Source organism: Melanostigma gelatinosum (genome assembly GCF_949748355.1).
Source record: "Melanostigma gelatinosum genome assembly, chromosome: 10".
In the NCBI taxonomy this organism is placed as follows: Eukaryota; Metazoa; Chordata; class Actinopteri; order Perciformes; family Zoarcidae; genus Melanostigma; species Melanostigma gelatinosum.
Window position 1 is genome coordinate 10,305,669 of NC_136643.1, and position 27,681 is coordinate 10,333,349.

At 42.5% G+C, this 27,681-nt stretch overlaps 1 protein-coding gene across 1 annotated transcript in view; it reads right to left on the minus strand.

Moving 5' to 3' along the window:
- The window catches only part of calcrla (calcitonin receptor-like a), a 33,246-nt gene that overhangs the window by 3,923 nt on the left and 1,642 nt on the right, over positions 1–27,681 (minus strand). Inside the window, exons 2-12 of the mRNA XM_079277157.1 lie at positions 8,066–8,174; positions 7,088–7,244; positions 5,649–5,759; positions 5,137–5,249; positions 4,229–4,320; positions 3,995–4,121; positions 3,613–3,766; positions 3,211–3,271; positions 2,732–2,798; positions 2,048–2,266; positions 1,327–1,368 (exon numbers count right to left, since the gene is read on the minus strand). Of these exons, the coding sequence (XP_079133283.1) occupies positions 1,327–1,368; positions 2,048–2,266; positions 2,732–2,798; positions 3,211–3,271; positions 3,613–3,766; positions 3,995–4,121; positions 4,229–4,320; positions 5,137–5,249; positions 5,649–5,759; positions 7,088–7,244; positions 8,066–8,140 (1,218 nt within the window). The 5' untranslated portion in view covers positions 8,141–8,174. The remainder of the gene's footprint in view (positions 1–1,326; positions 1,369–2,047; positions 2,267–2,731; positions 2,799–3,210; positions 3,272–3,612; positions 3,767–3,994; positions 4,122–4,228; positions 4,321–5,136; positions 5,250–5,648; positions 5,760–7,087; positions 7,245–8,065; positions 8,175–27,681) is intronic.

Genomic DNA, 27,681 nt, shown 5'->3' on the forward strand with positions numbered 1-27,681 from the left:
CAGGGAAATACACTTAACACACGTATTTGCATTGTCTTCAAGAATTAGAAAAAGATCAATACGAGTTTAATTTATGTATGTTGTATGGACCTACACCGTGGGCATAATTAGCCTAGCTTAGCATACAGAGTGGGAAACGGCTCCTTTAGCTTGGCTCGGCACTTTACACACCTTGTCCAATTAGGCTGTGAGGCTGGTCCAGGACAATGTCTAATACACGTCTGTAACTCACCAAGGAGAAGGTGTTTTTGAAGCGGTTCACTGGAGTCAACCAACAAAACACATGTTTCTTTCAATGGGATTTTCTTGTGTTAAATATGGTAAACTCACACATATGATGGTGATGGTGACTTTACACGGCACCAAAAGGGGGGGGGAGGTTCCCCTGAATCAAATGACGTATAAGACTGCCCGAAGGAATAAGCACAGAATTGGCAAAAATATAAAAGATCTAGGAGTTTCTTTGTCTATCGGCTTTGGATGGTTAATCTGTGCACAAAGAGAGATTAAACATGTCTTCATCCACTTAGATTGTGGATTTAAATTGCGTAGTCACTGGCGAATAACAGCCATGTGGACTTTGGAGAGAGCTAGGTTAACAGTTTCCCCCTGCTACCTATTGTTATGTTAAGCTAGGCTCATAACTTAGCAGGTCATTCCCAAAATTTCCCCCAAAAATGAACAAGCTACATCTCTTCAGTTTAATAGTCCACAAACATAAATGTAAAAAGAAAACGTTTGGTGTCATAGTAAGCTAGCCAGGTTTGGTAACCACCATACTTGGACAGAGCAAGCAGGCTCGCTGTCTCCCCATGCTTTCAGTGTTCATGCTAAGCTTGGCTAAATAGAAGCTCCTTACCTATTGCACAGACATGAGACTGATATTTATCCTTGTATAATTAGCCCATGTATGTATACAAATGATATGAGACAGCTGTAAAGCACCACTATGTGTTGACCCTTATTAACATGATTCAGTGGCTCTTGTAAGACATTCACTTCTGTCATTTTTTACGCAGACCAATCACCTGAATAATTGATAGCAATCAGTGTACCATCCCTGGCTGTTTGCCAACAGTAAAGAACCGTTAGTCCCGACCAAAGCCATGGAGGACTGAGTTTATCAATACATTCCGCTTATTCACCATCCTGCTCAGAGGGTCATGCAGAGGAAGCTGACTCGTCTATCCTTCATCACAAAGGGGAAGTGTGGATGAGCGTGTGGATGTGTGCATGCAGGTCTAAAAAAAAAATATATATATATATATATATATATATATATACACACACACACACACATAGTGAAAGGGCATAACCCCATCTTACTTCTCCGTTGAAAAAGCAGAAGATGGTGGCCACCAGCAGACCCTGAAATTCAGAAAATGAAACACACGAAGAAGAGAGATGATACACACTGAAATAACTGGCCTTAAGCATCAACAGTCACTCGTTTGTCGGTGATATTTTAAAGCCTAAGGGGCTGTGAAACAAGAGGAATTTAAGAGATTAAACTGAATTAATTTTGAGAGCTGATTGTTGCTCAAGACGCTTTCTCCAAGCACTGCCCGTGCTGGGACAGCCAACTGATTTCATCCCCCTCAGATAATTCATGCCTTCCTTCCTGCTGGTCTTCCTGCCGGTCAGAGGCCAACGGGAATGCTCGGAATGAAAGTTAAGATGGGGTTTTTTGTCCGGGCAACAGTTCATAATAGTAAAATAAATGTCTCTGGCATTGGAGCAAGGAGCCGTTGACATGTAACCACATTTCACAACAAATGGTACACATGTCACAAGGACAACAGGACGTCATAAATAGTGCAGAGGGACCCTGCCGTACAGCAAACTGTAAACTTTGAATAGCATTCTAAAAATATCCTTTTACACATTTAAAGAGCACGACATAATGTACAGCTGTTTATGTGCTTATAAAATGGAAATGTTCGAGGAAGCTGGCGACAATCGCTCAGCCACAGCTAAAACACATCCCACAGTCTCGCCGGCTGTTTTGTAAGGACAACTCAAACCTTCATGCTGACCACCGTCTCACCTGGTAATGCATTAGTATGTGCATGATGTAGTCGTATATCTCGGAGGACACATGTCCCTCTGGCTTGTAGGGGAGCAGGACGTACTGGATTCCCAGAAGAGGCACCAGGATGAGGGTGGCCCTCACGGCTTTCATGTAGAGACTAGACTCCGCTTGGTGGGTCACCTTCAGCTTGGTGATGAGCACTCGCACAATGTTCAGTAGAAAGAACAAATTGACCTAGGGGTGGACAGCAGTAAATCGGCATGATATATAATAGATTGCGGTACACCTGGCAGACCCTGACTCTTACTGTTTTGAAATGAAACATAACATAAAAATCCATTCGAAGAAAAACACCAAGACCTTTTTTGGGCCTGAAACACTAAGTGCGTGAGTGCTAAGGGACCCGCTTTCTCTGAAGCATGGCCGGCTGTGCTGATTAGGTGAATTCCTAGAATGCAACATAGGCCTGGGGACCAGTGGGTGGATCCTCACAGGAGCAGGCGCATTGATTTCGCAAGATAAACGGAATTATGCATGCTATGAAAACATGTCCTGGTTTCAGACCCCCCACAGTGTCCACTCAAAAAAAAGGGAAACAGACTTTTTTTTTTTCTTTTCATTGCGCAATAATAACAAAGAGAAATATGGAACAAATAAGTTATTATTGTGATTGACTTTTCTGTCAATGAAGAGTCTTACCAAAAGAGCAGCACAGATGGGACCATGGATGATGTAGAGTAGCGACGTTTTGGAGCTTATCCAGCAGCTTCAGTGGAGAAGAGAGGGACAACAGAGATACGTTCACACAACAGTATCAGTGCATCACATGACAGCTGACCCGTGATGCAGATCAATGACTTTATTCAGAAATGAATTAGCATCAACAGCTTAATGGGGGGATTCAGCGAGGTTGAATGATTTGTTGACCTTTGCAAGGTACGGATAAACATCAAACAATCTTTATCATATGAATATATTAGTATTATTACTGTGAAATGATGTTGCCCAAATCTGTTGAATCCCTCATTTTAAACACATTTCAAGGCATGATTTGTTTTCTTGTATTATTTTATTAAAGTCATATATATTTTATTAGGCATTCATTTAGTAAATTTTACTACTTATATGATTATAAGCTGTAATATGAACCATAATAGATAATGCACTTGAATGCTTACTTGTCGTTGTAGTAGTAACCTCGAGCAACGGCATGTATGGAAGCCGGAATTAGAGGAAAGCCTGCAAAATAAATTTAAATTAAAAGTTTCAGGTGATTAAACATCAACAAATACAGAGTTACAAATCCAAAAAATATTAAATTTCTGCTAATAGATCCCCCGAAATTCGACACACTGGCCATTTGAACCTTGCAGTAACACTTTCTTTAAAGTACAAATGTGGTTTGAAATACTGTACTGTATTTACAGCTCAGCCATGAGAAGGATACCAAACCTTGTTTTCTCCGTGTCGATAAACTGGAATTAAGAGACTGGCTTTTCGACGTCACTCGATAAAATGTGATGGACTTTCTACAGAAGAGAGAGCGACAGCCATCGACACAACACCTTATGCTGACTTACCCCAGCCTAAAAGATAGTACCACATCAGGTGCTGCTTCTCAGCAAACACAGCCACCACGATGAGAGTGTGCAGGTAGATTCCCTCACACAGCATCCAGAAGTAATTGCAGCCAAACAGGTAGAGATGAATGAACTGGGACACTTTACAGCTCGTCTGAAGAGAAAAGAAAACGCACACGTGATCAATGTGGCTGCTTAACTCTGCTTCTGCTATTTATCCTGTGAAATAAATAAATACAAATAAATGGAAATGCACCTTTCACCCTGATTTATGATGAAATATTTAACATAGGATCATAAAAGGAACAGATCAAATTCAATAAGTAGAAATGTATTATGCAAAAATTATGACAAAAAACTAAAACTAAATAGATAAACTCACTGGATTCCTCTGCACCAGCTCCTGATTGTTTGCCACCGCTGTCAACCAAATCATAGTGATCACAGAGTTCAAAACAAAAGAGAAGAAGAGGTTTTTGTGAAGAGTGATCCTTTGGCAACTTAAACTCCTGCAAGGAGACAAAAGGAGACATTAAATCACGGCGCTGTTCATTTATGCAGGCGATAGGACACATTGGCCCGTAAACCGAGCCGAAGATGAGGTTTGTTGACTCACTTGAAATGGAAGAATATCCCGAGGGAGACCAAGAGGGAGGTCAGTGACAGGCCATGTCCTATGAGAGCCAAGTAGAAAAGATTCATTGCAGTCTGGATGGAAAAAGAAATAGACACAGATTAGATTATCTGCATCTCCTAATGGACTGTCATGTTGTGAGACGATACTAATGTGCTCTTGAAGAGGACTCACATCCTTTACTCCTTCAGAAATGTATGCAAGGTTGACATTACAATCATGTTAAACTATCATTTAAGTTCATTAAACATCATTAGTGACTGACAGATTTTGTTATGGATATTCATGGTCACCGGAGAATAATGTAATTATCATGGGGACCCCTCATCCTTTCATCAAGTGCCACCCCATTGACCAACATGTCCCACTGGTCAACACCCTGTTCCACACCGAGGTACAATATATACATCAATGGCTGTGAATGATTGTGGTCTCCAGAGGATGAATGCTGGATGTTTCAACTCCCTGACCTTTCTGCAAGCAGCGCCGTGAGGCCGTGAATTCCATCTAGAAGCTATGTGTGTTATAATGAGCATAGATCGCCATTACAATTTGCGGGGAACCCAGAGGACAAACCTTTCGATTTTGTCTCATTGATTCAATGACCACGTTCTGTGTTCTGTGTTGTTGTTCTCCCTCCCAAACTGCACATTTAAAGAATCATCCCAGTACATTTCAGCCAACATGAGCATGACACTTGTGTATAATTGGGTAATAAAGTTAAATGTATATGTGACAAATAAGTCTCTACTGCCACCACAAATGAGGCATGTGATATGGACACATTACCGACGGTAACTGCCCACGGATCTATTAAGAGGTCAGTGCTAACCATGACTCACTTGCTTTTATTTTATATGCATTTAGTGCCGGTTCATAAAGTGACCTACCACTCTGCCTTCATTGGTGTGTAGATTGCAGCGGGTGTAGTTGGTCCATGTCCGGTTGCTCACTGGATGCAGGAACCAAAGACCACTGTCGGTGCAGATCTTTGTAACTGTCTCTGCAGGTAAATAATGATACAAAGATGAAGACAAACCACCCTCCACTGAAAGCTTTGATATACTACAATCCTGTATGCAAACATTTTCTCTGGCGATTAGGTTGAGGATTGATGCTGTGTGTATTTACTTGTACCCATGAAGACTTATATTTCATGGTCATTTTTTTCAGCTGTTTATTATCAATAGAAGTAACATCAAGGGAAGCGTAGGCTCAAGCATTTTTGTAACTTGATCCAAAGTAAAAGCCAGAATATCTCCGTCTCTGCTGCTTCTATTTTGACTATTATTGTATTGATCTGTCTATGTAAGGTCCCCCAACTTTATGGAAGTGCATACATTAATTGCTGGAGTAACACTTTCAATTACAAACCAAACATCCTTGCCGCAGATTTTTTTACCTGAAGGATCAAAATCCTGGAAGTAGTCGGGGCAGTGCTGCTCTGAGTTCACACCCGCATTGGTGTCGTCCCAACACAGCCAGCCATCCCAAGTGCGATTACACATGGGCTCTAAAATCACAGGAAAGGAGCTTTTTTCAGATATATATTATCAATAAATATAAGAATATAATAGTTTTGTCCAAATTATTTAGCACAGAATTCATATGACTAGTATATGCTATTATCCAGACCAGGGATTCCCAAAGTGGGGTGCGCGCACCCCTGGGGGTGCGCGAGCTGCCTCGAGAGGAAAAATGTAATGGCGGTGCAGTCCTGTCTCCTAAAAATTACGTTCCCCCAAAACTAAAATGCATTCTCAATTACGTTTTACCACGAACGTATTTTCTCCCTGATTACGTTTGTGTTTGACGTACAAATACGTTTCTCATCAACATATCTTTGCCATACTCTAGTCTTTATTATTTTTCTGTGATCTGCCTCGCCTCTACCCCGCCACCCACAAGTTATTGACCCGCGGCCTGTTCCGAGGGCTGAAGACCTGACGATCGGGTGCCTCACGGCGGGGGCGGCTGGAGACCTCGCGTCCCAGCGCCAACGAGTGAGCGCCCCGCCACTCGGAACCATAAAACCAAGTCCCGGATTTCACCCGGGGGATATTCTGGAGGTATTGTGACCGGGTGATGTGCCTCGTTGCTGGGGAGGTATGAGCCGAGAGTGGCGGGGTGTTATGGAGGTATATATTACAACTCGGTGTTGTTCCCGTGCGTGGATGAGCGCATTTCTGCCGGAGACAGGCGGCGTGTTGTGGTAGTATTCTGACCGCGTAATAGGGAGAAGGAGAGGGAAAAATGTTAAAGAGATGGTGGAATGTATGATTGGAGAGAGAGAAGCGAAAAAGTTGGACGTGATCCCGGTGTCCAACAACACTGTCGCGCGCATCGATGCTTTGTCCGAAGACATCCTGGCTACATTGGTCGGTCGCGTGAAGAAGAGTGAGTTTTACTCTCTGCAAGTAGACGAGCCTACAGATGTGGCCAATCTGGCCAATCGTCCGTTACCTTCGTAACGTTACGTCCGTTACCTTTTCGAAGGCACGGTGCAGGAAGAGTTTTTGTGTTTTTTATCTTGTAAACAAACGCCACGCGCGAGCAAACTGTTCTCTCATTGGTCCGATTTTTATGCGGCTCTGTTGCTTTTTTTTTTTTAAGGTGTGTGTGTGTGTGTGTGTGGGGGGGGGGGGGGGGGTTTGGGGGTGCGTGAACCCGGTCGGGATGTAGAAGGGGGTGCGTGGCCTAAAAAGTTTGGGAACCGCTGATCCAGACTAATGGACATTATTGTCCTACTACACTAAGCCCCAAAAATACCAGCGCAGAACAGTGTATTCCAATTACTCTTGACAGCTGTAATGTTCAGACACATGAAACATAACGAGCTACCTTCTCTGTCTTGGGTATCGTCCTTCATTATCTTTTGATAGCACTCAAACTGCGCTGTAACGATCTTGTTCCTGGTAACTCCTATGTCATGGTAGACGTGGGTTGGGTGCTGCTGCTGGTGGGTTTCATTCACCTCCAGGCTTGCCGTCACAAACATCTGCAAGGAAGGGGAGACATGGTGAATAAATCTTTTCGGTTCGGATTTCAAACAAAGGACGTTTCCCCAAATAGGTCTTGGCTGGTGTCTCACTGAAGACACATGCATGGCTCTGCCGCATTCAGCAGAGAAAAATGTTAGTTCAAAGTCTATGACCACCGAGCTTCTTTCCAGAAAAAAAAAAAAGTGTTTGCGTGCGAGCACATGTCTGGACCCAATTTCGGCTGTGTATTCTGACTCTATGGGACTGTCCATTATATCCTACTTGGAACACCAGGAAAGGGAGTCCAATATACACAAACTTCCATTAAATCCATTTTTGCTCCATGGAAAATATGACATCTTTGCAGAAGTATTGCCAAAGAGAAAATATCCATCTTATTTATCACACGGCAGATACTAACCTGAAGCAGCATTTTAATCCTTCACAAAATCCCCAACATAAACTGAAACGGACATAAATAAGTCAAAATAAGTCAAATGAAGTCAGAGTTCAATAGTAACCCATTGCATTTCAGACAACATACGATTGACTTCAACTGTATAATCTATAAAGTTTCTACTACCTAAGTATTTGTGTTGCAACCGAATGAGATGTTACGATAAACATCTCCAAAAACATCACGGTATTACAAAATAAAAAGTGAAGATAGAAAATATCAATAATGATCATCATGGTATACTGTAATACCGGAATACCAATGCAACTCAACCAGCCATAGACAAATTAGATTTATTGACAAAGGTACATTTATTAAATGGGGTATATTTTGTGCATGCGTGTTCTCAGTATTTGCCTGATTGCATGCAGGCGGTCCTACCTTTGTTAGAGTACACAGCAGTATGAGTGCCACCATGCCACTCCGCACAATGTTATCCATCTTCCTTCTGGCCATGTCAAAGCTGGTCGATGATTTAACAGCTGCAGATCTGGAACGGAGAATAAAATATGAAGTCATTAAAGCAAAAAAAATAAAAAAGGCCACTTCATAACACTCCTTATCTCTCCCACTGTTGATAAATGTCTCACCCACTGGTTCTAATCCAATGAAATGTTGCTTCTGTATTTGCCGTCGCAGACAATTAATCCGGAACCCATTCGGACAGCTCTCAGAGGGCGAAGCCCATACAATAGTGTTGGGATCTAAAGGAGCGTGTTTGGGTTATCAGCATTTAAGAAACTGAATTCTTGACATCAATAGAATTATTGATGTATGTAACAATTATTAATGATTATTAATAAAAACGGGGCACCACCCTGCGAACAGGGACCAATAACCAAACGATAAAACTAAGTCTCATAATTAGTAATCACTCATAATGTCAATAGTCTGCGTATGACTATACATTCAGTGACAGTGAAGGTTTTAAGTTCGAGCACAGGCTACTACATACAGTCTTATCAAATACATATGCACAAGTAATCACAGACGACTGCTCCTTAAAGTATAACAAAGTTTATTAAATCAGAATAATAAATGATCAGATCAATTAATATTGCAACCAACAAACGTTATCATACAATTTTATATGCCTAAACTAAAGAATGAATAAAATGGATGAGGGTGTATGTCTGTGTGTGTGTGTGTGTATGTGTGTGTGTGTGTGGGTCTGTGGGTGAAAAGGAGGGGGAGTCTTACAGCTTCAGCTAGAGACTACAAAGATGGCGGCGTCGAGTGATTACTTGTGCATATGTATTTGATAAGACTGTATGTAGTAGCCTGTGCTCGAACTTAAAACCTTCACTGTCACTGAATGTATAGTCATACGCAGACTATTGACATTATGAGTGATTACTAATTATGAGACTTAGTTTTATCGTTTGGTTATTGGTCCCTGTTCGCAGGGTGGTGCCCCGTTTTTATTAATAATCATTAATAATTGTTACATACATCAATAATTCTATTGATGTCAAGAATTCAGTTTCTTAAATGCTGATAACCCAAACACGCTCCTTTAGATCCAAACATAATGGTGCCCCGTGTGAGGCTACGTTATTCCAGTTTTGTTACAGTATATATGCACATTAATCCATAATTATTTTTGAATAATTAATTTTCCAAAACATATTTTTTTTCGAAAAATTATTTTTTTTCTTCTTTTGAATGATCCAAATTCCTGAAACTTATTTCCCAAAATAGGTAGGCTTTGATCTTCAAAATCTTGTCTTATTGTAATTAAATTTTTGATTTTAAATCCAGATTTTTAATCTTAATCTTTAATTCCCTTCTCGAAATTTTATTTCGTTTCCAGGTTTAATTATTCGTTTCATTTCTTAAAACTAACAGCCAGCTGTGTAGTAGATTTGATCGTTTATTTGTAATACCTTGCTTAAATCCCTCAAAGAAGATACACACAGCTGTCACAGGCCCAAAGTGCTAAACCACATTAGCATTTTCGCACCTCTGGCTGCAAAGCAGTAGTGATACCTCAGAGCAGCAACAGTAGAAACGTAAGTCACAGAGCTAGACATTTCACTGTGTGCCTGCATGAACCGTAACACTAACAGTAATGAACATCTAACAGTAGAAATCCTAAGTTACAGAACTAGACATTTCACTGAGAACCGTAAACACTAAAAGTTTCCGTTCTAACACTAGGGAATTAACAACCATTGGGAGTCGCACTCATTAGAGAGAATGAGCAACGAGAAAATCCCCATTCCTGGAGCTGTAGCTCCAGAAGACACCGCATTACGAGATGCGGTGGCTGATGTCCTCGGACTCACAGCAAAGGAAAGAGAGTACTTTGCAAAATACACTGCTGTCCTATGCGACGAGCAATTAGAGCAGCTGGTGGCTTATGTAAATAACCCAGCAGGTAACAGAGAGCGCCTGATTCAGAACGTAACCGGCGAAATACTGCTCATCTACCATCAGAAAATGCAGCTGCAAGCTGCCCGAACCCGGGCACAGAGCGACGAGCAGCAACGCGAGATCTGGACACTCCGAACAGAGGTTCAGGAGTTGTCACGTGACTGTAGAGCCCTACAGTCAGAAAATAGTAGCCTGCGCAGTGACCTCAGAGAGGTCAACCTAAAACTCTCTAAAGCATCAGAGAGTGATGACAAACTGAAAGCGCTTCAAGGTGTTCCAGCAACCCCGGTAGGTACTGCTACCCCCTATCGAGCCTTTCAGCCCAGTCATTTCTTGGTCTCGGCTCCCTCATTCCCCGAGACCCGAACCACCTTGCATTTCTTGAAAGAGACATCCCCAACCAGGAGGAGAGAGGACCAACACCAGGTCCTAGACTGCCCAGGTGGCTTCAAAACCACCTCAGGCGACCGCAATCCTCCACGCAGTTCACGCGCGCGACAAGAACTGACCCCATCCCCCTCAGGGAGGGAGGATGATAGTCGTTACCACCATCGTGAGTATGGAGACTCAGACGACTCGGACGGCCCAGGCCCCATCAACCTTGGAGGCCTGCGTACTCGGCAGATTGAGTCTCTGGCGAAAGACGTAGAGCGCTTCAATCCCGATAATCACGACTCGAGCATCGATGACTACCTAAGGGAGATCGATCGCTGCCTCCTCGACCTATCGCGCCCCTCATCGCGCGAAAAGCTAAAGCTAGTGTGGAAAACCACTGCGCGAAGCGTCCACGCTTTCGTGGAAACGCTCCAGCCGAGCATCCGCGACTGCTATTCATCCCTTTGTCACGCCCTTAGGGAGGAGTACTCCTTGTACAACGACCCAGCTTCTGCCACCCTCTGCGCCTTTGCCATTTCCCAGGAAAGGTTAGAGTCTCCGAGAGACTACTTCAGGCGCTTGAGATTTGCGTATTTCCAAGGACGTAACGCCCCAGGTCTAGAAGACCATGCCGTCAAGTCGCTATTCGTGCACAATCTCCACGACAACGTGAGATACGCTGTTACTATGCACTGCAGAACGAGTAACCTCACCATGCCAGAGATTAGGAAGTACGCGCAACTTGCATGGAAGACACGCGGACGGCCGACAAATCGGTATGAGGACACCGCCATAGTCTTAGGCATCCAACAGTCGAGCGACTCCGACCTAGCGTCGGAAGACGACGAGAGGACTTGGCCTAGCGAGCCCTGGTCACCCCCGAGGAACAGACGACCCTGGCGGTCGAAAGACCAACAGAACCAGGGGGGTGAAAGACACCCTCAAGGGCAACCCATCAGGTAACGCTGACTCGCAGCCCACCTGACTAAGCCAAGTGACCTTTCCCCCTGCTGCCAAGTCGACATGGTAGGGGGGGGGAAGAGAACTCAGCACACTTCCGGAAACGACCACTCCCATTCTCGCACCTCGTTCTTCAACCTTCTTGTGCGACCTTGTTCGCAAAGGCAATGCCCGTTATGTATATATCTATACATATTCTTCAGTCTTACTGGGGGGTCATAACACTCTTGCTCTACCCGACTCCGGGTCAGAAACGAGCCTCATGTGTTCCCCCACCTTTTCGCATACACCTCTAGGGTGCCACAACCTTAGAGGCCCTTCGAGCACCCTAGCTCGTAAGATCTTTCGTCAACTAAGCCTTGTTCTCCTGCTCTGTCAGCATGAGCCACCTCCAGCTTGTTCAACGAAGCCACCGCCTTCTTTCAGCCGAGTCATCGCCCGGTTCTGTCAAGTCGCCAGTGCCGTAGGTAACTGAACTTGACCTGTGCGCCGGACCTGTCTCCATCTCTAATTAGGAGGGTGGGGGGAGGGAGATATCACCAGCCCGCCATGACACACTCCAGAGTGAAACTGTTCGCGATGTTTCCCTGAGTGCTGACGGTAACGTGGGGATATCCGCCCTCGCCACTTGAACAGCGCGAGGGGGGTGGGCTCTCTGACAACAGAAACTTAGAGAGATGCACTTCACAGGAAGTACACTCTAATCTCGCCAGTGCCGAAACCAACCGGCAGAATGGCAGCTTACTATTGACTACTAACGTTTAACTGCATGCTTCAACTCACCCTGTAGACATGCACTAACCGCTAACGCATCCAACTTCAACCAGAACAGTTGCATGACCTGAAACGTTCATTGTGACTGTAAACTGATGCTCCACGCTCATAGAGAACCCTTTGCATGCTTTATAGACTCTACCAGAAGTAACCAGAGAAGACATAACCTCTGCCGTAGCAGTCAGATTTAACCCAGGACCTCATCCGAGAAGGCTCAGCTGTCAACAGCTGGAGCAGCGAGAGACCAGCCTAGCTAGTCACACTAGCCGTGCTAAGAAATCTGTAAATCTGCTACCACTACTGTTATGCAACCCTCACAGGTACCTCTGGCCTATAGTCTTGGCAACGCAACTCCAATATCGATAGATTCCAAAACTTAGACACAGGACTCGCTCTAAATCTACCGATTAGAGAGAGGTAGACGCACATATCATCTACTAATAGATCCAGAAGCGACAGACTAACTGGATTCCCTCCTATTCGTAACACCACGTAGCCAACCTACGACTGCTCCGCCGACGGACTCCAGTCCTGTCTAGGAGTTGAACCAGTAACCACTGTTTGCCCCTCACCTGCTTCTTGTCTTTCTATTCTTTCCTTCTCTCTCTTTTGTGTTTTGTTTATTTGGGTTGTTACTTTCTTTGACACTATGCCGCAATGCTAGATTATCACAACATCATAATAGCGATTGAATTATTTGGGAATAATGTTTTGCTCACCTATGATTTGAATTGTGAGACAAAATTCAAATGGAAACATATCTCCCCCCCCGGTCATTCAAATATGCTTTGCAAAACGGTGGCACAACGACCTGCGTGCCACTTATAGTGAAGCATGCTTTTTTTAGACGTTACCTTTGCCATAAATGTATCACAGCACAAGCCAAGAGTTCCATAATGGCAACCAAGTTATCCAGAAACAGGCAGTAAGCATCGTTAGAATACCTCATACAAATCACAGGTTCATTGCTTTTAGCAGAAACAACAAGAGACAAGGAGGGATGGGAGAGACCGACAGAGAACATGAGCTCAGGATGATATACATGTAGGTACATGGCCTTCAGGAGTCGATTACATCTCTTTCAGAAGTGAAATTTAATAGTCTTTCATACCCCAAAATAACTAGGTCATGACTTGTATTTGGAACATCTCAAGTCTAATTAAATCCGGTGGAATGGAACAGCTAGACAAACTCTGCAACAGGAAATTATCAAAATGCATTGAAGAGGCAAGCATTCACAAGATGCAGGGCCTAATCCCTTTGTTTTCTATAACTGATGGGAAATCAAGTTGTTTTTGTGCCATAAACTGCATTGTTATAATCCTGTGTGATCAATAACTTCAATTTATCAAGTTATTGGTCACACCCAGCTGATATGTGCCTATCCCAGATTGTTTGGAAACCTGGAAACATGTATAGAAACCTGTAGAATTGGATTTTCAAACGGATATCGGTATTGTTTGGAGCTTTTTTACATTTAAAATAAAAGCCAAGACTAAAATGTCAGCCCAGTTGCGAGGAAAAAATTATGTTTGCATCTTATATATCTTATGCGTCTGCAAACCACCCATTCACTGATGGTGGACTTTTCCATTCAGCGAGAGCAAGACAACGAGCGACGCGCAGCACAAGTGGCGTATTATATGGAGCGACCGTTATTGAAAGTTGAGTGGTATAATATTGAGAAAGAGAGAAAAAAAATCCACTTAGGGCGGGTGGGAATGGTGGTGGGAGAAGAAAGTTAGACTATTAAAATAAAAAGCTTAATAATTCAAAAAGTTTAAAGGTTAGAAATATGAAGTGATAGCACCCCTCTGGTGAAAGAGCTGAACATTTTGATAGTTTAATGGTTTCTGTAGCTTAAAAAATGAAGGAGAAGAAGAGGTGCGACGGAAGAATGCTTAACAGCATTCCAACAACTAGAAAATGCATTTCCTGCTGAAAATGCGTTGGAATGCTGAAAGCTGAAATGAATCTCAAAAACATCGCTGAAAATAGATATCCAATTTTTTTAAAATTGCGAAAAGCTGAATAATTCAAAAAGTTGAAAGATTACAAATATGAAGTCATATCACACCTCTCCTGAAAGAGCTGAACATTTTGATATTCGAAAGGTTTCTGTAGCTTAAAAGAATTCCAGCGGTAGTGATATTTGTTGTAGTTGTAGTAGAAGTATTATTAGCAGTATAAGTATTAGTAGCATTTGAATAAGTACTAGTTGTAGCAGTAGTGATATTTGTCGTAGCAGTAGTATTGTAGTAGTAGTATTGTTGGAATGCTTAACAGCATTCCAACAATTAAGGCTTTTTGTTATTTATCATGATCTTTTTTTGTAACCTTAAAAAGGTGCTTCATGGGGTTGTCTGAGGTACTTATCCATAGTCAGTGTTACAGTAGACGGCGGTCGGCAAAACATTGTAAATGTAAAGTACACTTAAACTGATATTGATTTCATTAGGAGGGCTTTTCCTTCAGGTGCTTAAAATACATTTTGTGCTGCCCCCATCCACAGCATCACATTACTTTGCAACCTTGTTGGTACTCCTGTCCGCTTCTTCAAATAGGGGCATGCCGACTGCTGTCTACTGTCCTCACTACGGATAAGTACCTCATACAACCCCACTTCAAAACACCGACCTATCGCTTTACCAGGTAGTTTGGTTGCCTAATCCTAACTACGTTTCACAGTGTTAACCATGTGGCATTGTGTGTTTCTGCAAGCTAATACGAGGCTGAGTGTATTCATGAAACACACTTTTGGTTCAGAAACGTCAATATTCGACAAATCCAGAGGTTTGCAGAAACGTACCAAGACAAAAAAAAGTGTCCGATTGACTGGGTTCAAAATGTTTATAAAACTTACTTTTATATATAAAGTAGTTGAAATAAGTACTTTTAAAAAGGTACAAATTATGCAATAATGATGCAGCTTCAACTTTGCGTCAAGCTTGGATATTCATTGTTTGGTTGCCAGAACACATTCAGTTCAGTCTTGCAACACACTGACGATGGAGGCAAAGCAGGGGGCTGTCGGGCAGCACATCACTGAGAGATTTGACCCAGTTGATTCTTACAAGTCTCCCTGCAGCTCTGTCACCAGAGGGACTGGCCCAGTGCCTCCTCAAGTCTGCTCAGAGTTAAAACGGCATTACCCCGGGGAGAGGAGAAGAGGAGGAGGAGGAGGGGCTTACTGAAAGTGGGATTGTAAAACATTACGGTGATGTGCAAATTAGAAACAGCCAGGGAAAGATCAGCTGCTCTGTCACACATATGCACGCGAACACACATATATACACACAGCGCTGTGCTTTGACAAGTTCCCCAGCTGTTTCTTGGCAAAGGCTGTTTTTCAGACATTAGCAGACTGATACAGACGATATATCTTGTCAGATGGCAGCACTGAACACACGTTGCAGAATGCTTTTCCAATAGCTGCTCAAACGTTAGTCATAGCTAGTTGTGCTCTGTTTCAAATTAGATTTTTCTTTTGGCAATTACTTGTTTTGTTTTTTGTTCATATGCATACTAAAGACGACAGTGAAGAAAAATAACCTGGCCCCTCCCATTTGTCATGGTGGAAAACTTTCCAGCATGACATTTTGTACACTTCTGCCATAAAAGCCTGGTTTATGATGGAAAAAAAGACTGAGTTCTTCATTGGAAACTGTTTGGAAAAGGCCAGGCACTTTCAAAACATACTTAGTCAGTGTTGGATGAAACATTCGTCAATCAAACCCTCAAACTCTTGCCGAAGCCAGTCCAGAAAAGAGAGGACATATCTTTTCCATCGAGAAAAATGTCAATGTATGTTTTTTTCTTGCTTTTCTTTCAACTCAGAAATACTCTGCAGCACCGATATAACTGATGCTATTGACACTAACCTCTTTAGGAGTCGCCATTGATGTTTTGAACGAACAGTCGGTGTTGCGTCACACACACCTAAACCACACCCTGACCTCATGATATCACCCGAATCCAACTGCGGTGCAAGGTAATGGATATAGGCCACTGCAAGACCTTTTCATCTTGTGTTTCAGGAGTTGAAGTCATCTTGTATTTGCTGCAATCTAAAAATTCAGTCTTTCTCAGAACGGAAGCTAGATTTGTCGTTTTTACGAAAATGTTATGAGAGAAAAAAAAGATAGATATAAATAGAGCCCATGTCTAAAAATAAAGTGATCTGTTGCCTTTACTTTTCGCAACTCATTGAACGCATTGCAGAAATCCTGAAATCCTGGCTGGCTGCAAATTGATGTCAAAGTCTTTGGGAAAAAGACTTATCTTCTATTCTATGATTGACAAATATTGTCGACGGTAGTTTGACGTCAAATACTATTTTAATATCTCAAGTTGTATATCACATAAAAACTCAGACATTTTGTAATAGCTAGTCACATACAAGCTAATGGTAATTAAAATGTCACCCATAACGGTTTTCTACCACGATGCAGATGTACAGTAGGCACCCACCAGTAGCATTGTTCTGGAGTAAATATAAAGAAAAGAATGAACAGATCAATGAATGATGGTCCACAAAACCAAAAACCCTGAAACTATCTCCTGATAAAAAACAAACATATATTTCATGAAAACCTTGCTAATTTCAACTCAAAGCTAAGAGAGTAAACCTCTACAGAGGCACAACCCTTGATTATTGATCTGCTTGGGCAAACTTCATCCAACTGCAAACCGGTGACAACTGTGGGTGGTCCACTATTATCTCTAGTACCTCAAGAGTGTTTCGCAGAAGTGGTTAGTCATGTACTCTTTGCACAAGAGCTGACATCACCTACATCTGCCAGCATGCAGAAAGATACCTGGAAAAACAATCCATGCGAAACAGCTGCTGTCTTCTCGCCCAGTGCCAGAGCTCAGCCTGTACTTATCAACTCCCACTGTCCCCGCGGGGATGATGTGCTGTGCTGTAAACATCCTTCTGCCCTCACAGGATGTTTGGCGCCTCATACTCCAAGTTCCACTCAGTGGCATTCAGATGTCCATTAGGCTGGTGAGGGGCAATAGCATCGTTACTGCTGCTCTATTCTATAGCTGGAAGCGGGCTTAACTAGAGAGGGGAGTAACCATGAGAACTGATGAAGACCCTTCATGCAGAGGCACTTAATATGAGAATAGTGTGCCGTTTTTGTTTTTTTGTCCCATGTCTCTGTAATTGTCACATTTACTTCCTAAAGTTACTCCTAGGATGTTTAGCAACAATTTCCACTCTTTACAAAATGAACTTCTGTCTTTACAGGAAATAACTTAGTTAGGTTTATGCAACAAAACTACTTAAGTTAGGTTTAGGAAAAGACTGGTTTGGGTTTAAAGAACTACATAAGTGACATTACTTAAGTACGGATATACGTGACAAAGAAATGTAACATTGACTTCTCGTTTCACACGGGAAACAAATAGCGGTCGCCTGGGTGAACATTTTTTGTTTTGTTTGATCCACCTCCTCCACCGCCCATCATGAGTGGGTTTTTGCTGTCTTAACACTTCCCGGTTCATGGTTATGTGGACTACATACAAATTGATTTTGTGGGATAAATACAGTGCATTCATTTCCGTAGGTGTTACCAATGCTGTACGAAAACAGCCCTGCACCGAGACATATTCCTGTTCATTTGTTGCATTATGGCAAATGAAGTGAACCGGATTCTTGAAGGAGTTTGTGAAGTAAATATAGATTGTGTGGTAATTCTTATTCTAGGGTCGTATTAAACAGGCTTAATGGTCCATAATCCAGTCATAGTATTTGTGTAGGCCACCTGTCTCAATTCAATTCGCAAAAAAAAAAGAAAAGAATGAGACTATGAAGAGTTATTTTCCCTTTCACCAAAAGCGAAGACAATCCCAACTGATCCAGCCGGCTTTATGATGCACAGAGCAGCATCTGGCGAGAAGGCAAAAATAAACATTGCCGCGTGCACTGCAATGCTGGCTTGATATTGTTGATCAATCTACGAAAGCCAAACACAAAACTGGTGACTGGGGTAACTATCTTGTGTTGTATGAAGAAGAAAATACCCAGCATGGGGCAGTTCTGCTCTCTGAATCTAATTTCAAATAACCTGCAGTCTTATATCATTTAGATAAACAGTGGGAGTCAGGAAACCTCTGGTTCTGGGTCATGTTCCAAGCACAGTTAGATTTATACATGCATATAAATACAGCATTTGTATTTCTAAAAGCAGACTGCACCTCATAAAAGAGTTCATATCTTGATTCCTTTGGTAAGATACACAAACATTGTATCACACATCACCTGTTTATTTGGCCATTATGGAAAGATTGCAATTATTGTTTTTAAATTTTGGTTCATTTGGACACATAGCCAATCCTAAACTACACGGTAGAGGTTTTTTCCTTTAATTCTCTATAATTCTGCCTCAGAAATAATATTAATACTGAATCTAAGACATCCTTATCAAGATTATTTGTTTAGGTTATGTGTTCATGTTAAAAATCTCAAAAAATCCGAAATGTCAATAACAGTAGCTGCCTCAAAAAAAAAAGAAACAGGCGTTCAGCAGATGTGAAACTAGGCATATAGCTGGTGAATGAATGGAAGGGGAATAATATCTTCTAAGTTCATCTGGAGCACTTGTTGATGATGAAGGTCACATTCTAACCAACACCAAGCATGATAGCCACAACATATATATCTTTGAATTCATGAAGCTGCTGAAGGATGTAAAAAAAAGAAAAAAAGAAAAATTTGCTCCGCTGGATAAAATGTGCCAACGTAAGAATGTACCTTTGGTTGTATTATAATATGAGATACTTCAACATTCTCTGTATGTGAGCTGCATCCCATCATACTGATTTATTACGTGTCGACCTGATGTTGGAAACTCTATCATGACGCATTTACTCTGACGTCTCCAGTTTCGCTACATGCAACACGTGTCCCAAGTCGGTGCCTTTATCAGCTAGGCTTACTACGTTACCTCAGCATTGAACATGTGTTGGGAAACAGCTTGTGCTTCCATTCCTTTGCTTTTTCTAAATCAGATGCAGATAATGGAAAGCTAAACTCCACTCTGTCAATGCTCTTATGATTTCCTTGCATGTCAATGTATTAAGTTCCATGTGTTATTTATTACTGATTATGTGATCAAATGTTATAACTCTATTTAATCTCCTTTGTTTTACAAAAATGAACCAAAAATGTGTGCGTGATCCTGACAAGGAAGTCTTGACATGGACAGGGAGGAAGGAACTGACTCAGTTTCCAGCCAGTTTGGTCTCCCGCTGTTTTCTGTCATTTTGTGAGCACAATGAGAGCTGATGCTTAAATAGAGTGGACCAAAGAGGGTCCATGAAACAGGAAATTCCCAGAAGGCCCCATAGCTGTCTTCAGTAGATACCGGGCACGTAATTACAAGGAACAGGAGGAGAAGCTTTTAAGATAATCGTGGAAACATGGTCCCTTCTGAGAACTTCCTGTCTCAATCAACGAGACCAAACCGTCACTAACCCCATGTAGGTCCCCATGGGTAAGCCCTTGCAGGGCTCAAAGCAGTTTTGGCCTTTTGGGACCCTATCCAGGTTTTCTGTGGCCAACCTGCAGTTAGGCATACCCATATGCATTTGTATTATTATTAGCATGAAGGTCTACATGTGCATTTTGCATCAAATCAGATCTCTTCAACGATTTGTTTGAAAAAGTTTGTAAAAACTGAATTTTGTTGGACAGTAAACCGCATTCTGTCTTTCTTTCTCACAGGCTTAATAACTCAATTCAAGAATAGAACTTTGTCTGCTATGTATTGTGAAGTGATTTGGTCACAAGTGAGTGTCCACAAACTACACTTTCTTGGGCATTTGTGGGAAACACTTTTTTTTTTATGCAACACTAATTTCAGCCCCTGAAATTTTGACACGGCTTTGGTGTACTAAAGGCTTTTTCCAATGGTTCAGTTTCTACCTACATTTAAAACGTAGATTTGCTCTAATACATTAATGACCATTGATTAAAAAGCGTCTGTATCATAATTCCCTGAATTAAATGATGTATTATAGAACTGTAATACGTTGAAATGACAAAAAAGTGACAATGGGATCAGCTGAACATTTAGATAATCTCTCTCATGAGTCACATTTAGAGTTTAACATCGAAGCCACTGATCGTACCAAACCGAGGACATGAGAGCAAACCTCATGCAAACCTCCATGTTACCGAGGGCACCACCAGATGTCGAGGAAAACAATAACAATCCCTCACAGATGTGAGGGAGGAGACCTCCTTGTTTCATGAAAAGCCTCAGTCCACCCGCCCTGACTGATGCACGCAATACTGTTTGCTTTAACATGGCATGAGGGAGGTTGCGCTCTAGTTCAAACAACCCGGATGCCGAAGTATTCATGTCATTGCTTTCACGCCCTTGTTGCCAGCGTGCCAGCGTTCTCAGGGCAAGCACATGGATCTACTTACAACTACAGTGCTGAAAAGAGGAAAAGACTGCATTTATAGTATGTACTTCATGGGGGAAATAGGAAAAGGAGAGGGGCTCACTGCTGGTGCTTAATATTGTTGGATGAGCTCAGATGTTTGATACGCAAACAATCACATTGGTCATCCAAGCCCTTGAGGCAGTATGGTTACAGTAAAGGACAGCTGATGCAGCACAGTATCCCAAGGAATTATGAACATTCAAAGATTCTGTCACACACAATCTTCTCCCAGGGCCAATGTTCAGTTCCAGTGCAGAACATAGTGTGTTCTTTTCATAGCACGACAGATAGTCAATGTGTGGGAGTTCTTGTCCCTTTATAAACCACTGGTCTGCACTCACAGGAGCGTCAAACACCAACCCCCGGCAGCGGCCCTTGGCATCTTGACACCGACGCACAAGGCAAACTTTAGCATCTGTACACCAGACTTTCAACTAGCTCTAATATGAACCCATCCGCGTCATTATTAGATGCTGGGAGTAACGGGCGTAGTAGTCACAGTGAGACCTCTGCTAAATGGTGGACGGGAGTCGCGGTGAATGGTCCAAACACAGGACTTTTACTCAGGGAACAGGCATTCAACGTTACTTCAGGTGAAGCTACGCAACTTAGTCACGTGACTTTATGTCCGTGGCTTACGTTACGTTACAAGCGGATGTATTTTAAACCAAACCATTATGGCAAAATTGTTCTGTTGCCTAAACCTAACCGCCAACCTTAACCACGTCTTGCTGCCACCGTTTCACAAAGCCAACGGGGAGAGTAGAATTTGCAAGCCGGAGACTCAAAACATTGAGCTGAAAGACACTAAAACACTCCGCAAAACTGAGAAGAACTGCAGAGGTTACAATTATTCATCACTACCAGTGTCTCCTTTCACAATACACCTCATTTGAGTCATGGTCAGTATAAATATATCTATTAGTGCAGCTTTAAAACTATCGTCGACTGGTCACATTTTGACCAAATTAATCTGAATATCTTACTGCCAGACTGTTATGCAGTCTCTTGCATGTCACCGATTTATATCAGCCAATTAATAAATATTTTGCCAACATTTAACAGTGAGAGCTTCTTGAAGAGTTCTTGCCATGTTTGGTAGAATTAGGGCAACACTGAATGAGAAAAAATAAAAGAGGGGAAAATGGCTGCTGTAAGTTGTACTCCTATTAAACAGAGTACAACGTGTCATGTACGTCCTATAGGCTGTGGTTTACCACATAGAGTATGCATAAGATGGGCAAAAATATCACAAAACTGCCCCTTCAAACATCCAAACAATAGGCAGTAACACAGGTGAGTCATACTGCGCTAGATGTCGAGTATGTGTGAGCTTTAAAAGGAGGTATGCCAGTTTAATGCCAGTTTTGAAAACATCATGGAGCGGCTAACAAAGTCCCAATGATGCCAAATACTCAGTGCCTGAGCTCTTCAGTCGGTACATGAGTCACAAGAAATACAGTGCGGGGAAGAGTGTGAAAAACACTGTTATTGTGTCAGGATGACTGCTTAACATCACAAACAATGTACTCAAAACTGAATATGTATTAACATAGCACCTTGCTGCGAGTCCTGTTACCTCATGACTGTTCCATCATCCAAACGAATCAAAAGGAGCCGCTGTAAAGCCAAACTATTGGCTCAATATCTATTTTTGTTCATTCAGCTTCCAAGCAAATAACTTTTTCTGGGAAATAAACACATTGCTTTCTTGCTGAGCGTGAAATGAGAGAATTTAAACCACTCTTAGGGGCGAATTCACCAAAAGATGGACTACTTCTGTATGTTGATGATAATATTTGTGTGCTTTTACTTCTGTAACTTATTAAATGCAGGACTTTAACTTGTAATGGTATATATTTTTTTTTCATTGTGGCATGTACAGAAATAAAGCTCACTAACACGCACAAATAGATCTTCTCATCTAGCTTTCACCAAGTAAGTGTATTTCCAAAAGAAAACATTACATTTCCCCTCTGAATCTGAATACCATGCCATCATTATTTGAACAAGATAAACATCACGGCTGTCTTCGGTTTCTTTTAAAGGAGGTTAAGAGGACTAGATCTCTTACCATAGACAAGGGATCCTATTCCACAGGCCTGTAGTCTACGCAAAGGGAAAATACTATAAATACCTTGATTAAAATACACTGGTAAACCAGGCTCCATAGTGCACTTCACCTGCATAGCTGCTTGTAATTCTCCTTGGTCTGAATGCACATGTTTTGCTGCAGCTATAGGGCTTCTAGGCTGTGTTTAAAATAGCCTACCCTGCTGAGCATGTGCTCACTGTTTCCCTTAAGGCATACAGTACAGTCTGGTGGGAAAGTGTGGCTAATTCCACAGATTCTTTCCACTTACATGGAGCCATAGTTTCACAGGTCACTAGGTTTTCTTATTAGAGTGCTTTAAGTGCACTGACAGGCTGACGGCTTTACACAACAGTTTATGCTGTCTTGGTTTTTTGTTCCTTCCTGTTTGATATTCCTGCATCCTAACTGGTTATTGCTGTTGACAGATTTTAGTTTGATGGCTGAGTTCGTTGCAGCAATTAGTGGTCATTGAACTGACATTCATCCGAAAGGGATTATCAGCAAAAAACTGCTCTGAGAGTTTAAAGGTGCTGAATTTGATATTCAGAGTATACGGCACCACACAACTATTTGCTGTGAAAGGATATAGTTGAGCAATGTCTACCTGAGCAGAGGGTGAAGTCCCTCTCCTTCAGTGTTCGTTGTAATCCGCTCATGCTTGTAGTGCATGTTAGTGCATTTGAGCGTGCCCCACTGGCTAGCTCATGGCCGCCGCTCTGCACTGTGCTCACACAGCTGATAACGCAGTTGTTCGCTGTGGAGGCGTAGCGCCCCCACCCTTAAAATTCCCCCTCAGGTAAACACAGTTAGCTCTGCCAGCACTTTTGCCGTTGTTTGCGCTGTTGTCGCTGTTAGCACTGTTGTCGCCGTTAGCACCGTTAGCTGACAAAACATCGGCTCAACCGTCGCAATGTTGAGAGCCAATAAGAGGCAGTAGAAATGCTCACAATCTCGTATACAGCACCTTTAAAGTGTGTGCATGTTCTTTCAGATTTGATTTGGGGAAGGGAAATGGTTCCTTCTATCAGTGGGTTTCATCAACGGTGTTTCGGCTCAATGTTTTTTCCTTCTGTCCGTGGAAACATAAACCCAGAAATATGCCCTTTGGGACCTTTATGCAGGCTAGTGAAGCACCACTCACTAATCCTCCCTATGTTAAGCGTCATTGTATCCATCTGAACATTCCCAGAGCTCTATACCGTACTCGCCTTCTGTGTTCGTGAAAGGAATTCTCAAATTCCCAAGGCAAGATGTGACATGCTTTGTTAACACACAGACACAAACAACAACATTTTATGCTTTGAAAAGGTTGAGGTCAAAGAATGATCGCACCTCTTTTAGCATTTATTGGAGTCTGAACTAACAGTGAGAGGCTGTTTGTGTGTGTGTGTGCGTGTGTGGTTCCCTTCTGGTATTCCCACGACAAAAATAACTCTGGAGCTCGCTTAGATTCATGCTGTTTCAAGACTGCCCCAAGGAATATCCTCCATGTGGGCCCTAGACTTGACCTCCAGGGGAGCTACTCACATCATTACTAACAGGCTCAAGTTGCTCTGTATGCCTTGAGTTTGTGTTACAAACACATTTAACTGCTTCCACGAGTGAGATACTGTGAAAATAGCCTGGATTATTGTATGAGGGTTATTTGAAAAATCTGAGTTGGGAAAACTGTTGATAATAACCACCTATGTCACAATACAGTATCAGCCATAACACGGAAACAAGGCCGATTAAAAAACAGAAATTTTTGCAGGTGGGCTTGTGGTTAGGTAAGAATATGAAACAGAATCATAATTATTGAATAGCTCGAAAAGCTTAGATGTACGAGTAAGTAAGTCATTCCCTTTTTGTTAACATTTATAAACTTACTTATTTTCTTCTCTTGTCAGTTACTGAAGGAAAGTGTCTGTATTTGATTGACAACAACTGGCAGGCTGAGCTCCGGCAAGGTAATGTAGACATAAAGCAAACCAACTGATGCTGCAGCTAACAGGCCACACAAAGACATTAATGCAGTTCTAATGGTTCTGATGAGGAAGGACCACACCACTGTGAACTGACCAAAAATAACATTTACAGGTCTGTTTAACATGCTGCAGCACACTTGCTAATTAGCCAACTAGCCTGGAAAGGTGGCATTAGTGCTAGCAGCTTTGGGCCGGGTAAAGGGTGACAGAAACCGTTGCAAAGCCCGAGTAGACAGCTGAACTGAAGATAAGAGCGTATCTTTCCATTAGACGGGCGTGAGGCGGACAACTGACAAGTCTCCTGTGTAGGTACACCGTTGGTCTACTGTGTGCCAATGATAGGACTCCAAAACTGACTTTTTCCAAGGAGAGGTTTGATTTACAGAGTAGAGGGGTAAGTTTGAGCAGAAACAAAATATGTAATTTTGGAAGGACTTTAAAAAGCTAATGTAGGCCCCCTACCTGCTGTTCAAATGAGTGCAATGACAACGTATTCAAAAACAAATTTGATATATTGTATTACAAGCTTGGGAATTTCCAAAAATAACCTTAACCCTAAAATAACCCCAAGGCAGTCACAATTGAGTATTAATCCAGCTCACTCTATGAGTTGGGATAACGACCAGTATAAAGAGCATGGACTGTGGTTTTCAACAAACTCATTTGGGACTTTTATAAACCAATTAACTGCTAAGTCGTTTGGCACAGCTTACTGCAGCCCGACTTTGACAATAATAATCGTCACATTTTCACAGCAGAGTAAGTTAGCTAATTGGGGATCCAACAGAAATGTCTGCTGCAGACATTTGCTCACAGCAGCAGAAAATACAAGGAGAAAGAGAGCAGTGTATACTGGCTGGTAACAAAAACGTATTTGCGTTGCAAGAACCAAAAAGAGGAGCTTCACTAGTTTGCGAATACTCCTCAGTACCTTTCTGGCAGGGAGAATTCAAACAGCAACATGTGCACATAACGCGACAGCAATACAGTTCTGCAGGGTCACTTTTGGAAGGCAAACCGAGAGACACAGAGCTTCCTAGGGGCCGTTTCCTCTATTCTGTACATGCCAGAAGCCCCCTGCCAGCCAATAAATCAGGAAGCCTGTGTCACCGACTGTTTACCTCACACAAGCACGATACACGCTTAGAAACCACACCGCCTCTTTCCACCGTCCTCTATCGTCCACAAAGCACTGCCAGCCACTGCACACAGAGAAAGCTCCCCCGATGCTGCTTCTGAAGACATTAGCCCATGACAGTTCTCATCGGGCACTTTGTGAGCTGAAATTAAACCGGAGAGGAAAAAAAAAGACCCTCCATAATGTATGAGCGGAAGAATTACTTCAAAAGGTTTCACATCCCCGAAACTGAATCCAGAACCCGAGGAGAGCGCTCTGAGACTGGTGCATATGTGCATCATTGTGCTTTCATGTAATGCGATATCTTCGGCCTGAGGTAAGCAGACCGGAAAAGAAAAAAAACATATGCTCTATACTCGGGCCGCTGATTTGATCCGGGCTGAAAAAAACAAAAACACAATGAAGACTTGAAACTTGAAGAAGTTTAAAGGGACAATAAAAGACGCTGGAATTGGCATTCACATGCGAGAGCTCTTACAGTGTCCCCAGGGAACATGGGAGGCAAATCAATACGATGCAGGCTGCAGAAGTCCAGTGTGCCATGGTGATTCATGAGGGGTTACGTGTTAGGAGAACCGTCATTACTCTTGCGACTGTGAATCCAGCGGCCTTTGCACTCATCGGAGTTGGCTGCCAGTAGTGTTTTTATACCCCTCATAATAGCATCAGTTAAACACGCGCAGCACACGCAATCACTGCAAACTCCCAGCCATTATCACAACAACTCCTCCTAAATGGAAGGTGGAAAGAAAACCAACCCCTTTGCTGATTGACTGCAAAAAGGAATACTAAATTCAACCCCGATGCCCCACACAGCTCCTGTGTCAGATACATTGTGAATGAGATTCCACTGGCACAACCTCCCAAATGCCATCGCTGTAGGGAAGAGAGCCACCGTACCATGGAGATGGGCAAAGGGCTTTGGGAGCTATGTGGCCGAGACCTTTACATTTAATAGCTGTTTTCTGGACTCGGGCAATAAATACACGGCATGACGGTTTGGGGGTTGTAGTCTGTCGGGTTGCATGACATTCTCACTGCACAATCAGCTCATGTATTCAGTGTAGGCCAGGGCGATTGGAGGACTCCAGAGCAAAGAGGCCTCTCGGACTCATCTGACGGCGCTGCCAACTGGCAGCTTTGACGCGTCCGCTGTCCAAAGTGTCCTGACTGGCTGGCATGCATGGACAGTGAATAAAAACAAACAAACACTAAGCTAAGTGTTTTGGCATTCCTGAACATGTGTCCTTTAATAATTCATAAATTGCAATCAAGCGTAATAATTCATATGAAATGTTTTACAGCTATTCACTGGCAACATTTTGTGTCAGAGAAGCAGGACATTCATTTTGCATTGAGAGAAGTAAAGCTGTATAGTAGTGCTCCCTGACATGCAGTGGCGACATACTGTGATGAGGGGCCATGCAATGCTTCACCAGACTGGGAAAGCAGAAAAAAAACAACATATATTTGATGCACAACATTTTTATGATTTTTTCAGACTTTCCTGTAACATCAGTATTGTTTTCTTGTGAATGGCTGGATCATTTTATTTCTTCAAGCCTCTGATTAAACGGCTCGCGACTCGTTCACATATTCCACTAGTGATGGAGGTAACAGTTAGACGCTGCTTCGCTTTAAAAAAGGTCCTCGAAACCTATTTTCTCAACCAGCGTCTCGCTATGAGTGACGGTTTTCCACTCGAGCGCAAAAATAAATCTGCCAAAGTCCCGATGGGAGACTTCTGGACTTGTGTCTCTGCTGTTTTCTTCCCACTAGTTTGAAGATCAAAATTGAATGAAGATACAATGACATTTGTGTGGCCGTTCCGCTTTGAAGCTACGGCTACTGT